This window comes from Terrapene carolina, unplaced genomic scaffold (genome assembly GCF_002925995.2).
Source record: "Terrapene carolina triunguis isolate 2854851 unplaced genomic scaffold, T_m_triunguis-2.0 Scaffold95, whole genome shotgun sequence".
Taxonomy (NCBI): domain Eukaryota; kingdom Metazoa; phylum Chordata; order Testudines; family Emydidae; genus Terrapene; species Terrapene triunguis.
Window position 1 is genome coordinate 12,193,079 of NW_020664446.1, and position 18,234 is coordinate 12,211,312.

The 18,234-nt window shown below is 43.8% G+C and overlaps 1 protein-coding gene across 4 annotated transcripts in view; it reads right to left on the minus strand.

Annotated features, from left to right (window-relative positions):
- Positions 1-18,234, minus strand: part of ABLIM1 (actin binding LIM protein 1) — a 210,613-nt gene that overhangs the window by 55,082 nt on the left and 137,297 nt on the right. For all 4 annotated transcript variants that reach the window (XM_026651133.1, XM_026651129.1, XM_026651131.1 and 1 more), the window contains exons 9-10: positions 4,697-4,774; positions 1,231-1,386 (exon numbers count right to left, since the gene is read on the minus strand). In XM_026651133.1, the coding sequence (XP_026506918.1) occupies positions 1,231-1,386; positions 4,697-4,774 (234 nt within the window). The remainder of the gene's footprint in view (positions 1-1,230; positions 1,387-4,696; positions 4,775-18,234) is intronic.

Genomic DNA, 18,234 nt, shown 5'->3' on the forward strand with positions numbered 1-18,234 from the left:
CCACGAGTGCCTCAGAAAAATGTCTCCCCCAACGTGAATAATTTATGCCATCTTTCCACCCCATCCCCTTTTACACACCCATAAGACAAATAAGGTTCAGTTCAGTTCAGGCTCATTTCCTCCATATTGTTAGAGAAGCAAGAAGTAGATGCTCTGCACTGCTGAGAGAGGCGGTAGGATGTATGCCGAGCACATACACAATTTGTTTGGTTGTGAAAGGCTGGTTCCTCCTAAGGCTCTGAGACTGTCAGAAACAACAGGCCAAATGCTGCACTCCAATACACTCAGTGAGACCATAGGGATTGCCAGGGTGGAACTGAGCAGATTTGGGCCCACTATCTGTTTAGATCTTCATTTCTGAAAGTGCCTTTTACTCCCTCCGAAGGCATGAAATGACCAATCTACTTAGCATCAAACGTACTGGGATTTGGGAAGGCAATACCACCAATGTGCAATTATGAGCAGGGAAGATCACCTGCAGAAACAGAAAGAAACCTGTACCCTTTCAAGCACAACTTTCAGAAGAGAGACCAGATGCTCTTATTGATGCAGGATATAAGGCTTGCGATCAAATGGCAGATATACAGCAATTAAAGCAGAAAACAACTGCTTCTATAGAGCAAGCCAACGCACCTTCCTGGATAGAACTATGTGAATGATTAGCACCTCATCTGGATCTATATCACATCTGGAAAAATGCTTTGGGCCTCTATTTCCCCCATGAGATGTGTCTGTCAAAAGCCCAGTGCTGTTAACCCTTTCGTTGCCACACGGCTATGATATTCGTTTGGCACCCTGGCGATCCACTGGGAACATCAGTGCGTTAAAGTGATGTACTTGGTACATGACACAGCACCGGAGTTGTGTTTGCCTCATGCACTGAGCTTGTAAGCAGCCATCAAATAGTTAATGTGTGTTACGAATATACATGAAGGAAGAACCACACCCTGCCACCCCTTAGTTAGATGCTGGTGTTAACTGAAGGCAAGATATACAGAGCAGCCATACATTTATTTCTGCAGCTGGCCACACGATGAGATGCGAGGGTATGAGTCAACAGCACAATCCCTTCCCTTAAACATGGACCAGATAGATGCAAGCACTTGGACTGAACAGCAGCAACAACAGCATTAAATAGTGTCAGTTACAAACGGTTTCAAAAGAGGACAGAAGCGTAGCTGACTTTGAATGATAGCGTATAATAGAATGGGTCGCTCATGAATTCATTACCTCTCCAAGACTCTGTCTCTCCTGTCTCTCCTCGTAGGCGGAAGTGTAGAATGGCTCATAAGTAATTAGGTCTGGACGTTCAATGTCATAAATGGCCTTGACTTTGGGAATAGCTGCTAAATCCTTGTAATCAAGGATCTCATTGTCTACTTTTGCCTGAAGGTCAAAGACAGAAGATAAATTAACATACACAAATGCACTAATAATTTCTATTTTATACAATTCATGCGTTGGGGGAATTTGCCTTCACAATGCACTTAAAGAAAACCCTTCTTGCCACTCCATTAACGTATGAAGTGACTGACTGTTCTTCAGCATCACGCCTCCTTTAATAGCACAGAATGATTTTTTTGAGAGTTTAGGCAAGAAGCAGCGTGATCTAAATAGACTGAACATAGGAGCTCATGGTTCCTAGTCCTCAAGTCAAAATCCCAGCTCTGCAAATGACTCACTGAATGGCCTTGGGCAAGTCACTTCACCTCTCTGCTTTGGCTTTTCCCCACCTGTAAAATGTGAATAAATAATACCGGCTTCCTAGCTCACACAGATATTGAGAGGATTGCATATGGCACCCTGAAGATGGAAAGCTGCTTCCCACCTTCATTACATTAGAAGAAAGAACATCCTAAAATGAAACAGAAGGCAAACAAGACTCCAGCTTGCAAAACACAGCAACAAAATGGTGCATGGTGTCTTCAGAACCACCTATCCCCTATCCCAACGTATCCCCTATCCCCACGTATCTACATTTTTATTTGGCACCCATCACCATAGTATCTGCAAGCCTGGCTAAGAGATGTTGATAAGATGTCAAACACTTTGACATCCATTCCACAGTGTGATTTCATGGCTAGTTTGCACCTGGAGGGCCAACCTTGGAAATAAGCTCCAAAGAGAGCTGCTCACTCCCAGGAAAGTGCTGTAAGGAGATGCACCAAACCGGCAAAGGAAAGCTGTCATTTGTTTTTATATTTCTTTGGTTAAAAGGAGAGTGTTGAGATTTAAAAAAAAAAACATTGCCAGTTCTTACCTGCATTATGGAAACACCTTGAATTATTGAAACTGAGTGAGATTTAAACATCTAGTTTCCTTTTCATCTCTTATGCTGTGTTTACACCTTTTGCATTTCACTAAGCTGAACAGTAAAATTAGATTGGTCAGTTTCTACTCAGATTCATTTCCACCCACGCTAAAGACTGACACACACATTTTCAGAGCTGTCTAGCATTTAGCCATCCATCTCTCATTATAATCCATTTGGCATGGCGGTTCCCATGCAATCCCTTGAGTTCGCGCTCACAAAATGCTGCATTTTAAAATTATTTGTTTAAAAAAAAATACTTTAAATGGTTAAACAATGATTTTTCCAAAAATTACCTGAAGCTTGTTTGACTGTAACAAAAATGACCTAAGCACTTTTAGCTCTTAAATACACACACTCACGCACGCACTAATGAGTTGAGAATGTGTCAGGACATTGTTAACGCAGTGCGAGGTAAAACAGACATTTTGATACCAATGTACAGCGGTAACACTGAATTGGCCTACGACTGCAGATAATAAGGAGTGAGTTTCATAAGCTGGCCTAAGGCGATGAAGCTGCACATGTCAGCATGCTGACAACACTCCAGATTTTGCTCTGTGGTTTCAAACCAGCACTGTATAACAGGTCTAATTTACTGGCTGCTCCTTCTACAGTGAAGTGCATGGCAAAACTAGCACTGCGTTGAATGGATACTGGATTGGACCCCTTAGTCAATTTTTCCACACACCCCGCACGCCACCAGTAGCTCTGTGCCCTGTATGTCTTAAAACACAGCATGCACCCTGTTATTCCCCTAGATATCCCTTTGACGCACATCCCTGTTTCTTAGGCTTGGAATATGAATAGCACAGATTAAGAAGATAGTCCCTTTTGGATGTAGGACTTCTCTAGCCAGAAAGAGGAAAGAGACATCTGCTGCACTCGGATACCTGGGTAAGTTCCAATTAGGAAAGATAAATAAAAACAGAGAAGGACTAACATTCCTTTAAAAATATTGGGACTTTCCTAGTTTGGTGATGATTTAATAGAGCTTTTCCATCTCTAATTTCTGGGATACTATGGTGGGAACATAAGGATCCACCGGGAAATCTATGTATCCAGCAAGATCATCTAAATTCCTGAAGAAAAGGGGTCCTTCAGGAAGGGGTTACAGGGCACTCGTACTATTCTGTGAATATAAACCCCATCAAAATAGAGTAGCATAGCAAAATTCTAGAGGATGGCCCCATATTTAGCACTGTAAAGGTAATAACAGATAGATGCTCAACACTTCTGTTTTTTTACAAGAAATTTTTCCCCATAGGACCAAATCTCTGTTCTAGTGGCAAGCTTTACTGGGCATAGCAGAACCTCCGTAAGTTCCAGGATTTAGGGCAATATGCCCCCAGGGGCTGCATGCTGAGAAGTACGGTAACTTCCTACATAACCAAATCCCAGTGTGGACACAGTTATACCAGAAAAATGATGCCTGATATCAGAATGGCTTATTTCACTTCCTAACTGGAATAAGCTATACTGGTAGAAGCACTTTTCTACTGGTGTAACTGCACCCACACTGGGGAGCAGGGGTTCCTGCTTTAACTATACTGGTATAACTGAAGTGGCAAATCTTTCTAGTGTAGACAAGCCCAAGATACAGGAAATGTCAGAGAAATGCCAAAGTACAGCAAAGCAAGTTACTATGCAACACTGCGAAATCCGAGCTGCTCTCCGCTGCACTGAATGGCTGTTGACAGAAGTCCACAGCCTTTTGTGGCTAACTATGAGCCTATCAGTGGATGTGTAAGCAATCAGGGGCTAGCTGTATAACCTATGAGAAGGGGTGGGGCTCATCTTATTTCTATAGGCCGTGGCCCTTTCCTCCAAATTGTCTTGTCCTAGCAGAACAGGCCCCTCTCATCTGGGACAAAGATGAATTTCCGTTATGTATGAATGAAACTGACCCTGCTTGGGCTGCCAGCGAGCTTTGGACCTGAGACCTCAGCACTTAAAGAACCTGGACTAAAGAAGTTTCTTAGGTGGAAGCAGAGCACACCTATAAACGTCTTATGCAGGCCAGCCACCAGAGGGAAGACAGATTCTCCTAGCATGGGTTACCTAGCAGCAGAGGGCCATGACACACTAGAAGGGGAATAAGGCTCTGAATTTGTCAGTTTTCACAAAGCCATCCGGTATGCCATTTACTACACCGGACAGCTGCATCAACTCTGGGGTAACAACTTCGGCACAGTGTAGCTTACAACTCTGCTACGCAAACATTCTGCCTGAGATTCCGCAAAGATGCCTATGGAACTAGTACATCCAATTCCCATTTGTTTTAATGGGAACTGGCCTTCTAAAATCCTTAGAGGGTATTGGAAATTCCAGCCTCTATCTCGTCATCAAGGGAGCAATGGCTTACAAATAGGAAATTATACTTACATAGATAGTATGGCCCGGTGAGCCAGGAATACTGGAACCTGGTCTGGAATAAATACTTTCAGATGATGTCCTTGTAGGCTGTAAAACAAATGTTCACTTGTAAGTGATCTGTCCGCAGGTGTAACACTAAGAATTTAGATTATTATTAAAAGGCAGAAAGATTCATTTGTCTTCAAATGAATTAAAAAGTTGAATAATATAAATGCAAACTCCAGCATTCCAGGACATTTCACAACCTTGTGATACAGGCATGGTTTCTCTTTTTTTGGGGGGGGGGGGGGTTGTGTGTGGGAAGAGGGAGTTTCTTAGTTTTAAGGCACACTGTGGGGAAAAAAAGATTGACAACAACAACAACAAACAAAAAAGAGCATCTCACCGAGGCATTGTAGGAGCACTCCAGGATATTCTTGTCAATGTCCCTATTGGAAAGCATTATTTGACAAATGGCAAAACCTCTCTCAGTTCCACTGGTGGGGAGCGAGATTCCAATCCTGCAGTATGCAAGTGGGCTGCACGGCAGCTTACCCACCTGCTATCGCTCACTGTATCGGGGCCTTAGTCACTGGAACTACATCGACGTAAATGAGTGCAGAATTGGGCCCAACACCGGACTGTAGAGGGACAGAAAACTCTCTCCCTTGGAATAGTTCACAATCCACGCAACACAATTTAGGTGCAATAGTTGCAGGTAAAATTCAGTCTGAAATTCCACTCTACAATGCCTCTGATGTTTAGTGCCACTGCTTGCAACTTGAATCCTGTGCAGTTACTTACACCAGTACAAAGTGAGTGCAACTATAAACTGAATGCAGCTCCTGGCACTTCATCAATATCCAAGTGACATTACCTCCATGTAGGGCAGTGTGGATAAAGAAATTCATTCAGTATCATCAGGTATCTGAGTTCAAACCTCCATAAATCAGAAACCCATTTATTGAGCCAAAAATCTCCCTGGTCTCCTTTTCGATGAGCCTGCTCTAAAAAAAAGCTATCAATGCTCTTCAATGTATGATAATTCCTCCTAAGTCTACGAAGCAGTATGCACATTGTTAAAGGTGTTAGAGTAAATTGTCCTGAACTAAAAATTAACATACCAGGAGCCTGATCCAAAGCCCATTGAAAACAATGGAAATTCTCCCACTGAAATTGGTGCGTTCTAGATGAGGCCCAAGATTTCTCTTTGAAGAAATCAAAGCCCACATTGCCTCCTCATGAAAAATCAAAAATCTACAACAATATTCTCAAACCAGATGCAAAGTAAAGGAGCTCTCTAAAGCATGAAGCAACTTGCTGGCCGGTGGGTGATTCTGGATGAGTGCAGTGGGATATTTTACTCTAATGCCGCTGAACAATTAAACTCTTGATAAACTTGTTCTTGTCACTTGTTGGTTGTGACACAGAACCAAAGGAGCAGTGATTGCCCACTGGAGAGAGAAACGAAACCGACTCACAGATCTCATACAGGAAATATCTGCCCAGTGCGGCTCTCTTATCTCTCAGCAGATATTTCCTGAAAGGGGCCTTCAGCTAAGTAGCAGCCACTTCCCCTGGGTCCTTTTAGCTTTTACTTTATAGTGAGCAAACTAATGGGGCACCATTAAAAAACAGGCAGAATAGAGTATTCCTCAGCTCACACCTGATTTGAGATGTGTTTTAGGAATCCCAGCAAAGAAACTCATACATTTAGGGACACTGGGGGAATCAAGTACTTGGAACAGGTACCAAGAAAATTAAGGAGTTAGATCAAATGCAGCAGTCTACAATGGAGAGCAGATGAGGACACTGAGGGATACCTCCCTCCCTCCTTCTCTCTCTCCCTCCCCCCCTAGCAAATCTGAGCATATTTTTTTCAGCTGGACCATGGGCCCTCTCAATAGCTACAAAATTCCATATTGCAGGAAGATGCCCCAGCTGCCCTTCTGCTCCTCCCATAACGTAACCAAGAGAAAAATTATTTACATTAGCCAAAAAAACCCAAAACTGCAAAAATCCCAAAACCAAAAACAAACTCCCAAAACACCAAGAATTAAATGGGAAAATCAGGCTGTTAATGAGAAACATTTTATTCCCTTTAAAATTCTGACATTTCATACTGCTGCTTGAGTGGAGTCATATGGTCATATGTAGCAAGTTGTTGCAGTTGCCATGGTAAGCGATTGTTATTATTACAAATCACAAGGAACAAGGTTAAATAGCAGAGGTGCAATTCTGGGCATCTTCCTCATTACTCACCTTCTGGTTTTGGCCAAAGATTTGTCTTTTTGATTTATTTTTTCTAATAAGTACAAACAGATTGTGAGTTTCAGAGAGAAACTACAGCCTTCTCTTTTCCTCTCTCTATCCCCATACATTCTTTGGAATGTAACAGACAGACAGAAGTTTGTACAACAAGGGAAAGGGGCTTTCATAATTACTGTAGGGAATCAGAAGTTGCCAGGAAACAGCCACTTAGACCTAGTGTTATTCTCTTGCAATGTTTCTAAGTCTCATCTCCCTGTTTGGTCCCTAAAAATACATTCTGTGATCAGCTAATTCACTTTATACTAATTGGCCCGTCCTATTGAGCACCTTGCTCCATGGTATTTTTTCATACCAAGTGTAGTTAGTGCAGCCTGCTTTCCAAGTTTAGGCCCCAGTCCTGCAAACATGTACACAGGTGCTTAACTTTAAGCACAGGAGTTACTGCACTGGAGTCAATGGCAGAACTAAGTGCCGAAAGTTAATCATGCACATAAACACTGGCAGGATTAGGGACCTAGTCTCCTTTTCCTCAGTTCTCCCTTTCTTCTGCTCTCGGATCCAATCATGCTTATTAGCTTCCCATCAATTTGGCTGTTAGTAAAATGGCTGTTTGCCGGATCTGCCATTCCTTATACCCAATATTCCTGGTCTCCTTCTGAGTGCACCAATTTCACATTCTTCTGCAAAGCTCTAGGAGACCCTTTTCATTAGTTACTATTATTTGTATCGTGCTAGCACCTAGGGACTTCATTCACAGACAAGGACCCTATTGTACCAGGCGCTGTACAAATACAGAACACAAAGGCAATCCTGCCCCGACGAACTTAGTCAAAGTATTTCTGGAAACCCAGTGATCAGCATTGTAGGGTTTATTTTAGTGGTCCCCATCCTATGTCTTGCTTAGTTTTACAACTGTCCTCTTAAGAAACAGATGTTTTCCCATTGTTTTAAGGACCCCCTACATCCCTATTTAGCCACACTGGCCTCTCTTGCCCTTTTCCCCTGTTTACACAGGATGAATTTCAACCAGTCTCTCCAACTATTTCCTACTGTGCTATAGGACATTTCCCACCTCCATTCAGAGTGGTGACAAGCAATGAGCCATTCAGTACTGGAGGGCTAGCTCAGTGGTTTGAGCATTGGCCTGTTAAACCCAGGGGTGTGAGTTCAATCCTTGAGGGGCCCACTTGGTCCTGCTAGTGAAGGAAGGGGGCTGGACTTGATGACCTTTCAGTCCCTTCCAGTTCTATGAGATAGGCATATATTATATTAAACTCCTCTTCCTGCTATTTTCAGTGTGCGCTCTTTACCCTCCTCCTTTTTTAAGAGGGTAAGAGTCATCTCCATCTCCTCTCTCTTCTCCTCCTCACCCCTCCCCTCCCAAATAACATCTGAGACCTTTTTGCTGGATACAGGAAATCTAAGAATGCATAGTAAGAACAAACAAATTCATGCATATCATCAATGGAGCTAAATGATGGATTCAAATCTCAAGGAAAGCATCACTTCTTCATATTTTTCTCCTCTTCAGCAATTTCTTATTTTTATTTATTTTTCCTCTCTTCATGCATTTGTCTTCAATGCAAAAGGTCATTCATGCTATTTTTATGGCGATTCTGTTGGGGCCATTGTGTATGTCGGTTCTGGATTATCGTATCTCACACACACATATGCCCCAATTTGTTATTTAATATTAGTTCATACAACTTAGGCTGGCTCATCTTGATTTACTTCAGTTTTTAGATCATCATGCACGGCACATTATTTAATCGGATAAGTTATTTAAAAGAACAAAAACACTAGGGCCATCCACATCACCCAAATGCCGCAATGTGATGGCTGTGCTTTTCTATGCTACAGATGTTCAGCGTCATGCTCTATAGAAAGATATGGAGGCAAGCAAGCCAGATCAGAAGTGATCCCATGAACATCTGGCTGACTGGATGCACTACTATGCTATAAAAGACACTGCCAGTGTTGTTTACAGTACCTGCCTTAGTTTTTTGATTGAGTTCATTATGCAAGGCGGTGAGAACAGCTGCAGAAGAAGGGATAATGTTTCATTCTACACACAGTCACTTAACAATAACATTGCTCATACAGTTAAAACAAAAGATCCTTAGCTACAGAGGTTAGTTTAAATGTGGTAAAGATGTACATATAAAAGCTCATTAGAAATTAGCTTTTTCTGCAATCACTCCTACTTGCTAAACAGGATTTTGTTATAGAAGTAACCTATGGTTCCCCTAGTACAACATAGATTACTCTGATCCTTTGTCTCACTGACTGTAAAGGTTTTTCAAAAGAGACAAGTTACTTAGGGCATGGATCCAAAGCCCAATGAAGTCACTGGAAAAACTCAAATTGATGTCAGTGGGCTTTGGATCAGGCTCTTATTGCATCATGATTATTATAAATGGTGGTGTATGTGACCCACCAAGAAACAAAATCCAAAAGCATTCGTTATGCATGTCCATTATTTTGCCAATTAATCATGGCTTCAAGTTTCTCTTTCCAGGAGCATTCATGCGGAGACTAATTATTTCCTCTCCTAAAAATCTACAGTGCATATTCATTGGCTAATTTAGCAGTCATAAAAGACCAGGTGTGGTTTAGTTTTAAAAAACACGCACATACACACGTGCTCAGAGATAGGAGCAACTTCTTTCCATCCTAAAAGCAAAGTGCAGTGAAGCAAAATTGGTCTTCAGGACAAGTCATTCCGTACTAGTCGTTGCCAAACTTAATCTATGCCACAAAACTACTCATGCAAATGAAGGCTTCCTCCAATACCTGTATTAAGTTTGCACCATGAAAATTATGGGTGAAATCTGGCTCCCAAACTCCCATTGACTTCAAGGAGGCAGGATTTCACACAATATTGTTAGATTCTACTATCAGGGTTTGATCTTCTTACAGAAGGCTAACATACACAATTTTCTTAAGAGATTGTAAATGTTGTTTTTAAAGACTACTGCATGTATGTAATTTATGACAAACTTCCCCTCCATAAGCCAGTTTATTCTTGCATGTTGCCGGGTACCTTCATACATTTTGTGATCAGTTAACACCTTTCTATTTAGGTCTCAAGCCAAGGAATATATGCTTGGATGAAAGACTTGTTTCTATAAGGCATCCACTGTAAATATCGATTTTAGTTTTCTATAACACCCATTTACTGTGGTAGATAAGTGATTATATGAAATCACTGCATCGATTTGACCTGTAGAGTGATTGACATGAGGTTCTGTTTGCATCAGAAGCACCGAGGAGCAGTACTTAGGAATAGAACTAATATCATGCTTTTTTGGCTCACCACGATCCTGCACACCTTATGCACATAAGCAAGTTCCTTTGGCTTCAATGGGACTACTCATGTGAGTGGAGCTGTAGGATCAGATTGAGGATGCATGTTTCCAGAAGTTGTCAGAGTAGTAATACGTCACTTGCATTAACCCTAGAACTGTTACAGACCAAGACGGGAACTCATTGGTTGGCAAGTTCCCTGGAGGCTCAATTCAGCTGAACTCTAGGATGACATTTCATTCAGACACAAGCTAGATGGTTGTAATATTTATCCACTTCTGCCTCTGGCTAAGAGAATGCCACCTATTTCTCATGGGTGACTTATTCTTGGAAGACCCACAGATTGGTTTGCCTCCAACCACTGAGTCCAAAATCATATACCTGTGGATTTTCTTGAGCATTGATCTTGCTAAAGCCCTGATTTCCTCCAAGCACAGATGCATCCCATTGTGGTGAAGTATGTTTGATTTAATCAGTCACACACTGTAACAAGACTGAACTATCTACTGTTTGAGACAACAAGAGGTTGTATTTACAAAATGAGCTACAGGAATTGGCTCACTGTGCGCAGAAGGGAGGTACAGGAAGTAGGGATGAGAAAACTAGTTCTGAAAATATTAAAAACTGCAGCTTCCCTGGAGCCTTTGGTCATTGCTAGAATCAAACCCAAACTAGACTGTCTCAAGGTTCTGAAATAGTCCACTTACTCCACACATTTTTCCTGTGTGTGTGTCTCTCTACATGTCTAGGTCTCTGCTGGTACTAGGACTGCAAGACCTAATATACTAAACGTATCTTCCTTCAAGCCCAGCTCCAGGGAATACTGGAGGTCTCACCAGAATGCTGTTTCTCCAAGAGATTTCCTGCCCTGTTTTGAAGACTTGAGAGCTTTGGATAGGCTTTGAATAAAAATCTAAACTTGCATGTTGTTACCTATCAGCTCTGTGTTCTTGGGGAACCAGGGCGTAGTACCCAGCCTGTCTGACTCACGAAAGACCTTCCCCCCTGCAGCCTCTGCTTGAGCCAAAGCCGATCAGAAGGAAGACTTACAAAAAGCAATGAAAAGACAGTGGGAGACACACCTAAAGCCCTCCGGACAAGGGTGACAGGATTAAGGAAACTCCTCTAGCCTCATTTGCATCGGAGATCGGACCGGGAAGCATCTCAATTAGCATACAGAATGGAGAACAGAGATTCCAAGGCAAGAACTGCACTGACCTCTGGGACCAGAAAAGCAGGGAAGCACTGCATGATGGGGGATCTCTGCTCCAGATGTTAATGAACCCACGCCTGCACGCACCCAGCTCAGTAGTTATCAGCCCAATTCTAGTAATAAATCCTTTACTGGAATCCAAAATACTGAAGCTGCCTAACTGTATTGTGAGCTCCCTCAAAGGCACACCGCCCATAGTTCCTATTGTCTAGCCTGAACAAAACAACTTTGGTATACTCCCTTGAGCCATCAGTATACCCATAAACAAATCTAGTATTCTCCCTTGAACCATTGTTGTTTCCCTACAAAACCCCCTACCCATACTTAAGTATGTGTTCTGATGCCTGGATCCAAAATCTGCATCAGTTCCATTGGGACTTCATCTTCTCCTGACTGATCGTGCTGGGGGCTCTGCCTGTCTCCAGCACTCCGGACTCTCAGCTACCACCACCACCGGGGAACCCCAATCAATTCAAGCTTCACGGAGTGCTGAGAACCCAACTCTCTCTCTCTCTCTCTCTCGGTATAGCCTTCTGACCCTGACTTGTGCGATCAGTTATAGTTTTCTAAACCTGACTTTTATAATCAAATTTAAGTTAGATTTAATATTATAACTGTTTTGTTTGTTTGGCTCCCCTATGGTTATTACCTGGCAATAAATAATGTTCATGGTTAAGCTGGTTGCTTCTCTCTCCTCCCCCTCACCCCAGTGTTTTTTGGCTTCCCCATTCACTCTGCAGCAACACTCCTCGTACCTAAACTAAAGATCCCTGCAGTGCCCAAAAATCCTGTGGGGTTTGCTCATCAAGTGGGCTACTACCAGAACAATTGTAATGTGAAAGTGGAGATAGGGACGTGCTGAACCTGAGGCATATGAGGGTGACAGCTTGGAAGTGCTGCTCGACCCAACCTACTGAGTCCAGGAACATATAAGGGGTTAGCTTGGGAGTGCTGATTAATCTGGTCCTCTCAGATGCGCTCGGTTAATATGTGTGTGTGTGTGTGTGTGTGTGTGCGTGCGCGCTCATCTGATTCTGGGGGCTGGAAGAACCCAGCCCTGGGGAACCTAGGTCCTGCAGGATAGCTCTATTGGGAGGAAACTTGCAGTAAGGAGAAGTAGAACTCTGTATGAGAACGCCAGTGACACAGCAGTACATTGATAGAATTACAGACACCCCCTCCTCGAAGAGTAACCCTAATAAATGAGCGTACCCCAAAGTAATGGGAAAATCTAGTAACTGTGTGGTTATCTGGACCAAGCACATGACCTAACCTTTTCAGACACATACATCATTAATGCTGTGTTCCTTTTAACAGGCAGCTAATGGTGTGATTCTTAATGGCCAAACTATGCACTCCACTCCTGAAGTCAGACAAGATAATGGTGGATGGCAAGATTTTTATTCCTTTACCTCATGGAAATTTGACTTTTCTGAGGAAGAAGTAGACAATAAGATCTATACAAAAGTAGTATAATGATGGTTGCAGTGTATCTGGCACATGGAGAGACCACTGAGCCAAATTCTGCCTGTATCACACCCTGGGCAATCAGAGTATAAATCAGGGCAGATCTTGACTTTGATTAGGTGGATGCCTGCACAAGTCAGAGGGCGCTATTTGATCCTAAATCACCTACATCCCATGGATTCTACATTGTGAGGAGACAGTTTCTCTATTTTTGGCTGTGAGCACTCACCTATTTCCTGTCCTATTTTTCTAATACCTTGGATAACATTCATTTTTTTAATCCTGGGACTTTTGGATAAAGTTGGGTTTCAACACCACTGATCTGAAATCTCATCATTGAATGCACACAAAGCAAAGTGTACAGCCATTCAAAAGTCTTGACCACAGTCTAACAGACTAATGCAATCGTTCTGTAGATTACTAACTAGAACCTTTAATATCTGACTGCATCAAGTCTAATTCTCCAGAAACATTTCCTCATCCTAAACCAGTGATAGAGCATCTTTATAGTTGTTAGCAAGCATGCTAAGTTGTTGGATTGCTCTGTTAACTAACATGCAGGAAGGTCCACATTTAGGAGTGGTTCAGGACTTGCATTTCCCAGAATTAAATCAGGAACAGAGCATCACAGAGGAAACTGGGATAGGCTCGAGCCAACTCTTACTGAAAAATGGGCCTCTTTCCACTGACTTGAATGGGAATCAGCCCTAGAAAACAATGCTGCAGGAAAATATCAAACACTCTGTACCTGCTGGACTCAGAGAAGTCTGGAGGAAGAAAAGCAGCCCAGAATGAAGAGGGAAGAGAAGGCTTCATAACTCCAACTTGGATAAGCCACAGGTCAAGTCACTGCCTACATGGTGGCAAGAGCTAATGGGCAGCACATGAACCAGCCCATGCTCAGAAACCATTCAAAAATAGAAACATTACAAAACAATTCTTAACCAGTTTAGCTCAGTTAAAATAGTCAGTTGGCGCTGGACAACATTTTTCCAGAATTGGATATGTCAATGACATTTTTTCATGAACAATCTTAAACACTATTTGTGAAAATTTCCCCAACCAGCCGTGTAAAGTCACAATAGTTTTCGTATGATCAGATCTTTAGTGTGGTGTTTGCATTTGTAATTTTCTATTCCAGAACAACCACTTTCTATACCCCACTGAATAATGACACCAAAGTGAAAGAGCAAAAAGCTATTTTTGTGTGCTTAAAACACAAACAGAACCTTCATCTTAAACAAACAAATTAAGCAGAAGTAGGAAATAGCAAACAAGATGCATTTCATAACGCAAAAGACAAAAGTTTGTGCTTCAAGGGGTGAGTGAAGGCAAAGAAAGCTGAGTGAGATAAGCAGCATCAGCAGATGACACTAGTGCAGAATAAGGAAATCTTCTCAATAAAGAAGGCTATTAACAACTGTATGAAAACACAATAGCAAACCTCTGTAGAGCGTGGTCTGCGCAGAACCAGACTCTTTGGATAAAAGAAATCAGATGAGGAATGCTGCCATGAAATACAAGAGGGGAAAAAAAGTGAAAAAAGCAATGTTTCTCCTGGATACAGAACAGCACATAAACATCGAGAGTTCAAGGTCTTTTGCAACACAGTTACTAATACCCCTTTCACTAAATTGGACCATAAACTGTGTGCAATGTCACATACGGTTAGCTGCGGAATCACCAACTGGCAGACAATTGTAAAGAAAAAAACGCTCGGCACTTATGTAGAGTTGCTTTATTTCCTGCTTGTTTTGGCTTCATAACACGCCACACAAAAATCAAATGGGGAAAAAGGTCTTAAGCAACCCTTGTTTTTATGAACTCCACCTAAGACAGGGGTGGGCAAACTTTTTGGCCCGAGGGCCACATCTGGGTGGGGAAAGTGTATGCAGGGCCATGAATGTAGGGCTGAGACAGGGGGTTGGGGTGCAGGATGTGGGAGGGGGTTGCAGTGTACAGGAAGGGGATCAGGGCAAGGGATTAGGGTGAAGGACGGGTGCGGGGTGCAGGAGAGGGCTCAGGGCAGGGGGTTGGGGTTGTGGGGTCCAGAAGGGGCTTGGGGTGCAGGCTCTGGCCCGGCATTGCTTACCTCGAGTGGCTCCGGGGTGGCAGCAACGCGCAGCGGGGCTAAGGCAGGCTCCCTGCCTGCACTGGCCTCGCGCCGCTCCTGGAAGCGGCCGGCATGTCCAGCAGTGGCTCCTGTGAGTGGGGTGTGGCAGGCGGCTCCGTGCGCACTGCCCTCGCCTGCGGGTATCACTCCCGACGTTCCAATTGGCTGCAGTTCCCTGTTGCCGGCCAATGAGAGCTGTGGGGGGCAGTGCCTGCAGGTGAGGGCAGCGCACGGAGCCCTCTGCACCCCCTCCCTCAGGGGATGCAGGGACATGGTGCCGGCCGCTTCCGGGAGCAGCGCGGGGGCTAGGGAGCCTGCCTTATCCCCGCAGCGCCATGGGGCTGGCAATCCTGCGGGCCAGATTGAAAGCCCTGCCGGGCCGGATCTGGCCCACGAGCCGTAGTTTGCTCTCCCCAACCTAAGAGTTAGGCCTTGGCTACACTGGCGCTGTACAGCGCTGCAACTTGCTGCGCTCAGGGGTGTGAAAACGCCCCTCCCGAGCGCAGCGAGTACAGCGCTGTAAAGCGCCTGTGTAATCAGAGCCTGCAGCGCTGCACGCTCGCTCGCAGCGCTGCAAGCTATTCCCCTCGGAGAGGTGGAGTACTTACAGCGCTGTGAGAGAGCTCTCGCAGCGCTGGCGGCGCGACTACACTCGCGCTTCACAGCGCTGCCGCAGCAGCGCTGGAAAGTCCTGAGTGTAGCCAAGGCCTTAGCTAGTGAGAGCGCTGACTAACTTGTATTCTAGTTCAGCCACTGAGATAAAACAGAGCTTGCCGAGGACTTCTGAAGCCGCTTCAACAATAAGTTTGGTTGGTTTCAAAGGGAAAGGAAATCCAGCAGTGCAGAGTCCACGTCACCAGAAAATCTGGTCCTGCCCAATACTATGAGGTCACAAGCACTCTCATCTGCCATTTCAAGGCAGTGTTCTTACATTATACAGGTGTGAATGTCTCTGTTAATTTAACTGATTTCAATTAAGATTATCTGAGTTAAAAGTACTTGCTGGCTTGGATGTATAAAGAAAAAGTAAAGATATTTGGAAGGAACATCTGCAGTTTCATGGGGACTGGAAATAAGCCAGAAGGTTTAAAAGGTCGGCTTGGAGCATATTTGCAATGGTAGTGATGTAGTCAGGAGTACTTTGAAACAATTAAAAGTCTGTTGGGTCACTGACAAGGGAACATATTGTATACCAGCCACACGCCAATAAATACAAGCAGTCTGTCTCCCAAGCACTGCCAGAACACACTGTTACACCCATACAGCTGAATGAGCAAGGAGCCCTAAATCAGCCTAAACGCCTGACAATCTACAGCGGCTTCCACCCAGCAGCTCAACCCACTGATCCTTAATCAGGGAATGGCTGACGGTTTTAGAGCACACTTCACATAAGGGCATGTCTCCACCTTCTAATTTTAGAGGAAGAGGCATCAAAATACCCAGACTGTCTGTAACTAGGACAACAATCACTTCCTTATATTTCTCCTGAAAGAGCTGACTCTTCTACGAATGTCACAGCGTTGGATAATTGGTATCGGCTGATGCTATGATACGCTGGTCATGGACAGCAGTACTTGGACAAATGACACAATTCAGTGTGGTGAAAACCAACATGCTTACTGACTTCCAAGATTTCCCAAGCTGGACCAGCCCCTCTCTTCCTATGGAGAAGAAAATGGTGATGATATTTCACTACAAATTTTGAGAAAAAAAATTCAAAATCTTTGAAAATTTTTGACCACCTCTACTATTTAATAATTATACTCTCTGTAATTGTAAAGTAATTTCTATAGACGTTTGCAGCCAAATGGCATGAATCTGCAATGATCAATCCAGACAGTTAACTGTGTCACCCATACACTACAGTGTGGGCCTGATTCTCCTCTGATACCAGTGTATTTCTACTGATTTAGATTTATACCTGATTTACAGAAATCAGAGCAGAATCAGCTCCCAATAATAATCATCCCTAGCTTTTAAATAGCACTTTTCATCAGTAGATCGCAAAGTGCTGTTCAAAGGAGGTCAGTAGCATTATCCCTATTTTACAGATGGGGAAACTGAGGCATAGAGCAGTGACATGACTTTCCCAAGGTCACCCAGTAGGCCAGTGACAGAGACAGGAATAAAACAGAAGTACGTTCCAGTTCAATGCTCCATCCACTAGGCCACACTATAGTATCATGTATAGTTCATGTGGCCAGATATATAAGGGTATGTCTACACTGCATACTGAGCCTGGGTTGGGACCCGGGCTTGTGGACTTGGCGTTCCCAACCCTGTGCCTGAGTGTCCACACTGCATTGTAAACCTGGGTCTGTAATTGCTGGACCTGGGTCTCACAGCCATGCTAACATGGACATACTACACTACGCAGACCTTCTGACTGGCGTCTGTGGCTTGACCTGCATCCACACTGCAAAAGGTCAGGGCTTGGACCTGGACTCAGACTCGAACCCACCCCCCAGAAGGGTCCTAGGACACAAGTCCTGAGGGCTTGGCTAACCCAAGACAGACTGATTTGTATGTGGACGGAAGTGGAGTTTGGTCTGAAACCTGAGTTTGGTCAGAAACCGGTCTGAGTGTGCAGTGCAGACATACCCCAAGAGTATGTCTATATGGCAAAAACACCCAACAGCAGCCAGTCTCAGAGCCCAGGTCTATAGACTATGGCTTGTGGGGCTTGCACTCCAATGCTAAAAATAGTCGTGCTGACATTTGGGCTCACACTGGAGCTCGGGCTCTGAAATCCACCCCTCTCCGCAGGCTTCAGACCCCCAGCTCCTGCCGAGCTGCAACAGATCCATGGCTATTTTTAGCACCATCGCACGAGTCTGAGTCTGTAGACTCAAGCTCTGAGACTTGCTGCCACTGGGTTCTTTTTGCCATGAAGACATACCCGAAAGTATTCACATGGTTATTTTCAGCAGCAAACAACCGATGAAAAATAACCCAGTTTTGAAGTGCGGAAGTCTTTTCTGAGAAAGTGTCTATTCAGAACAACTTGCAAGTGCTGGATCGGGCTGCATCTGTTAAAGCTCTGCTTTGCATTGCTTCCCCAACGTTCTCCTGAAGGTCTGAAACTGCTGCTGGACTGTTGTCCCAGTTTACACTGTTCCCCACAAATATAACAGCATGTTAGCTACATTCACAGTAAAAAGCAACAGAGGGTCCTGTGGCACCTTTAAGACTAACGGA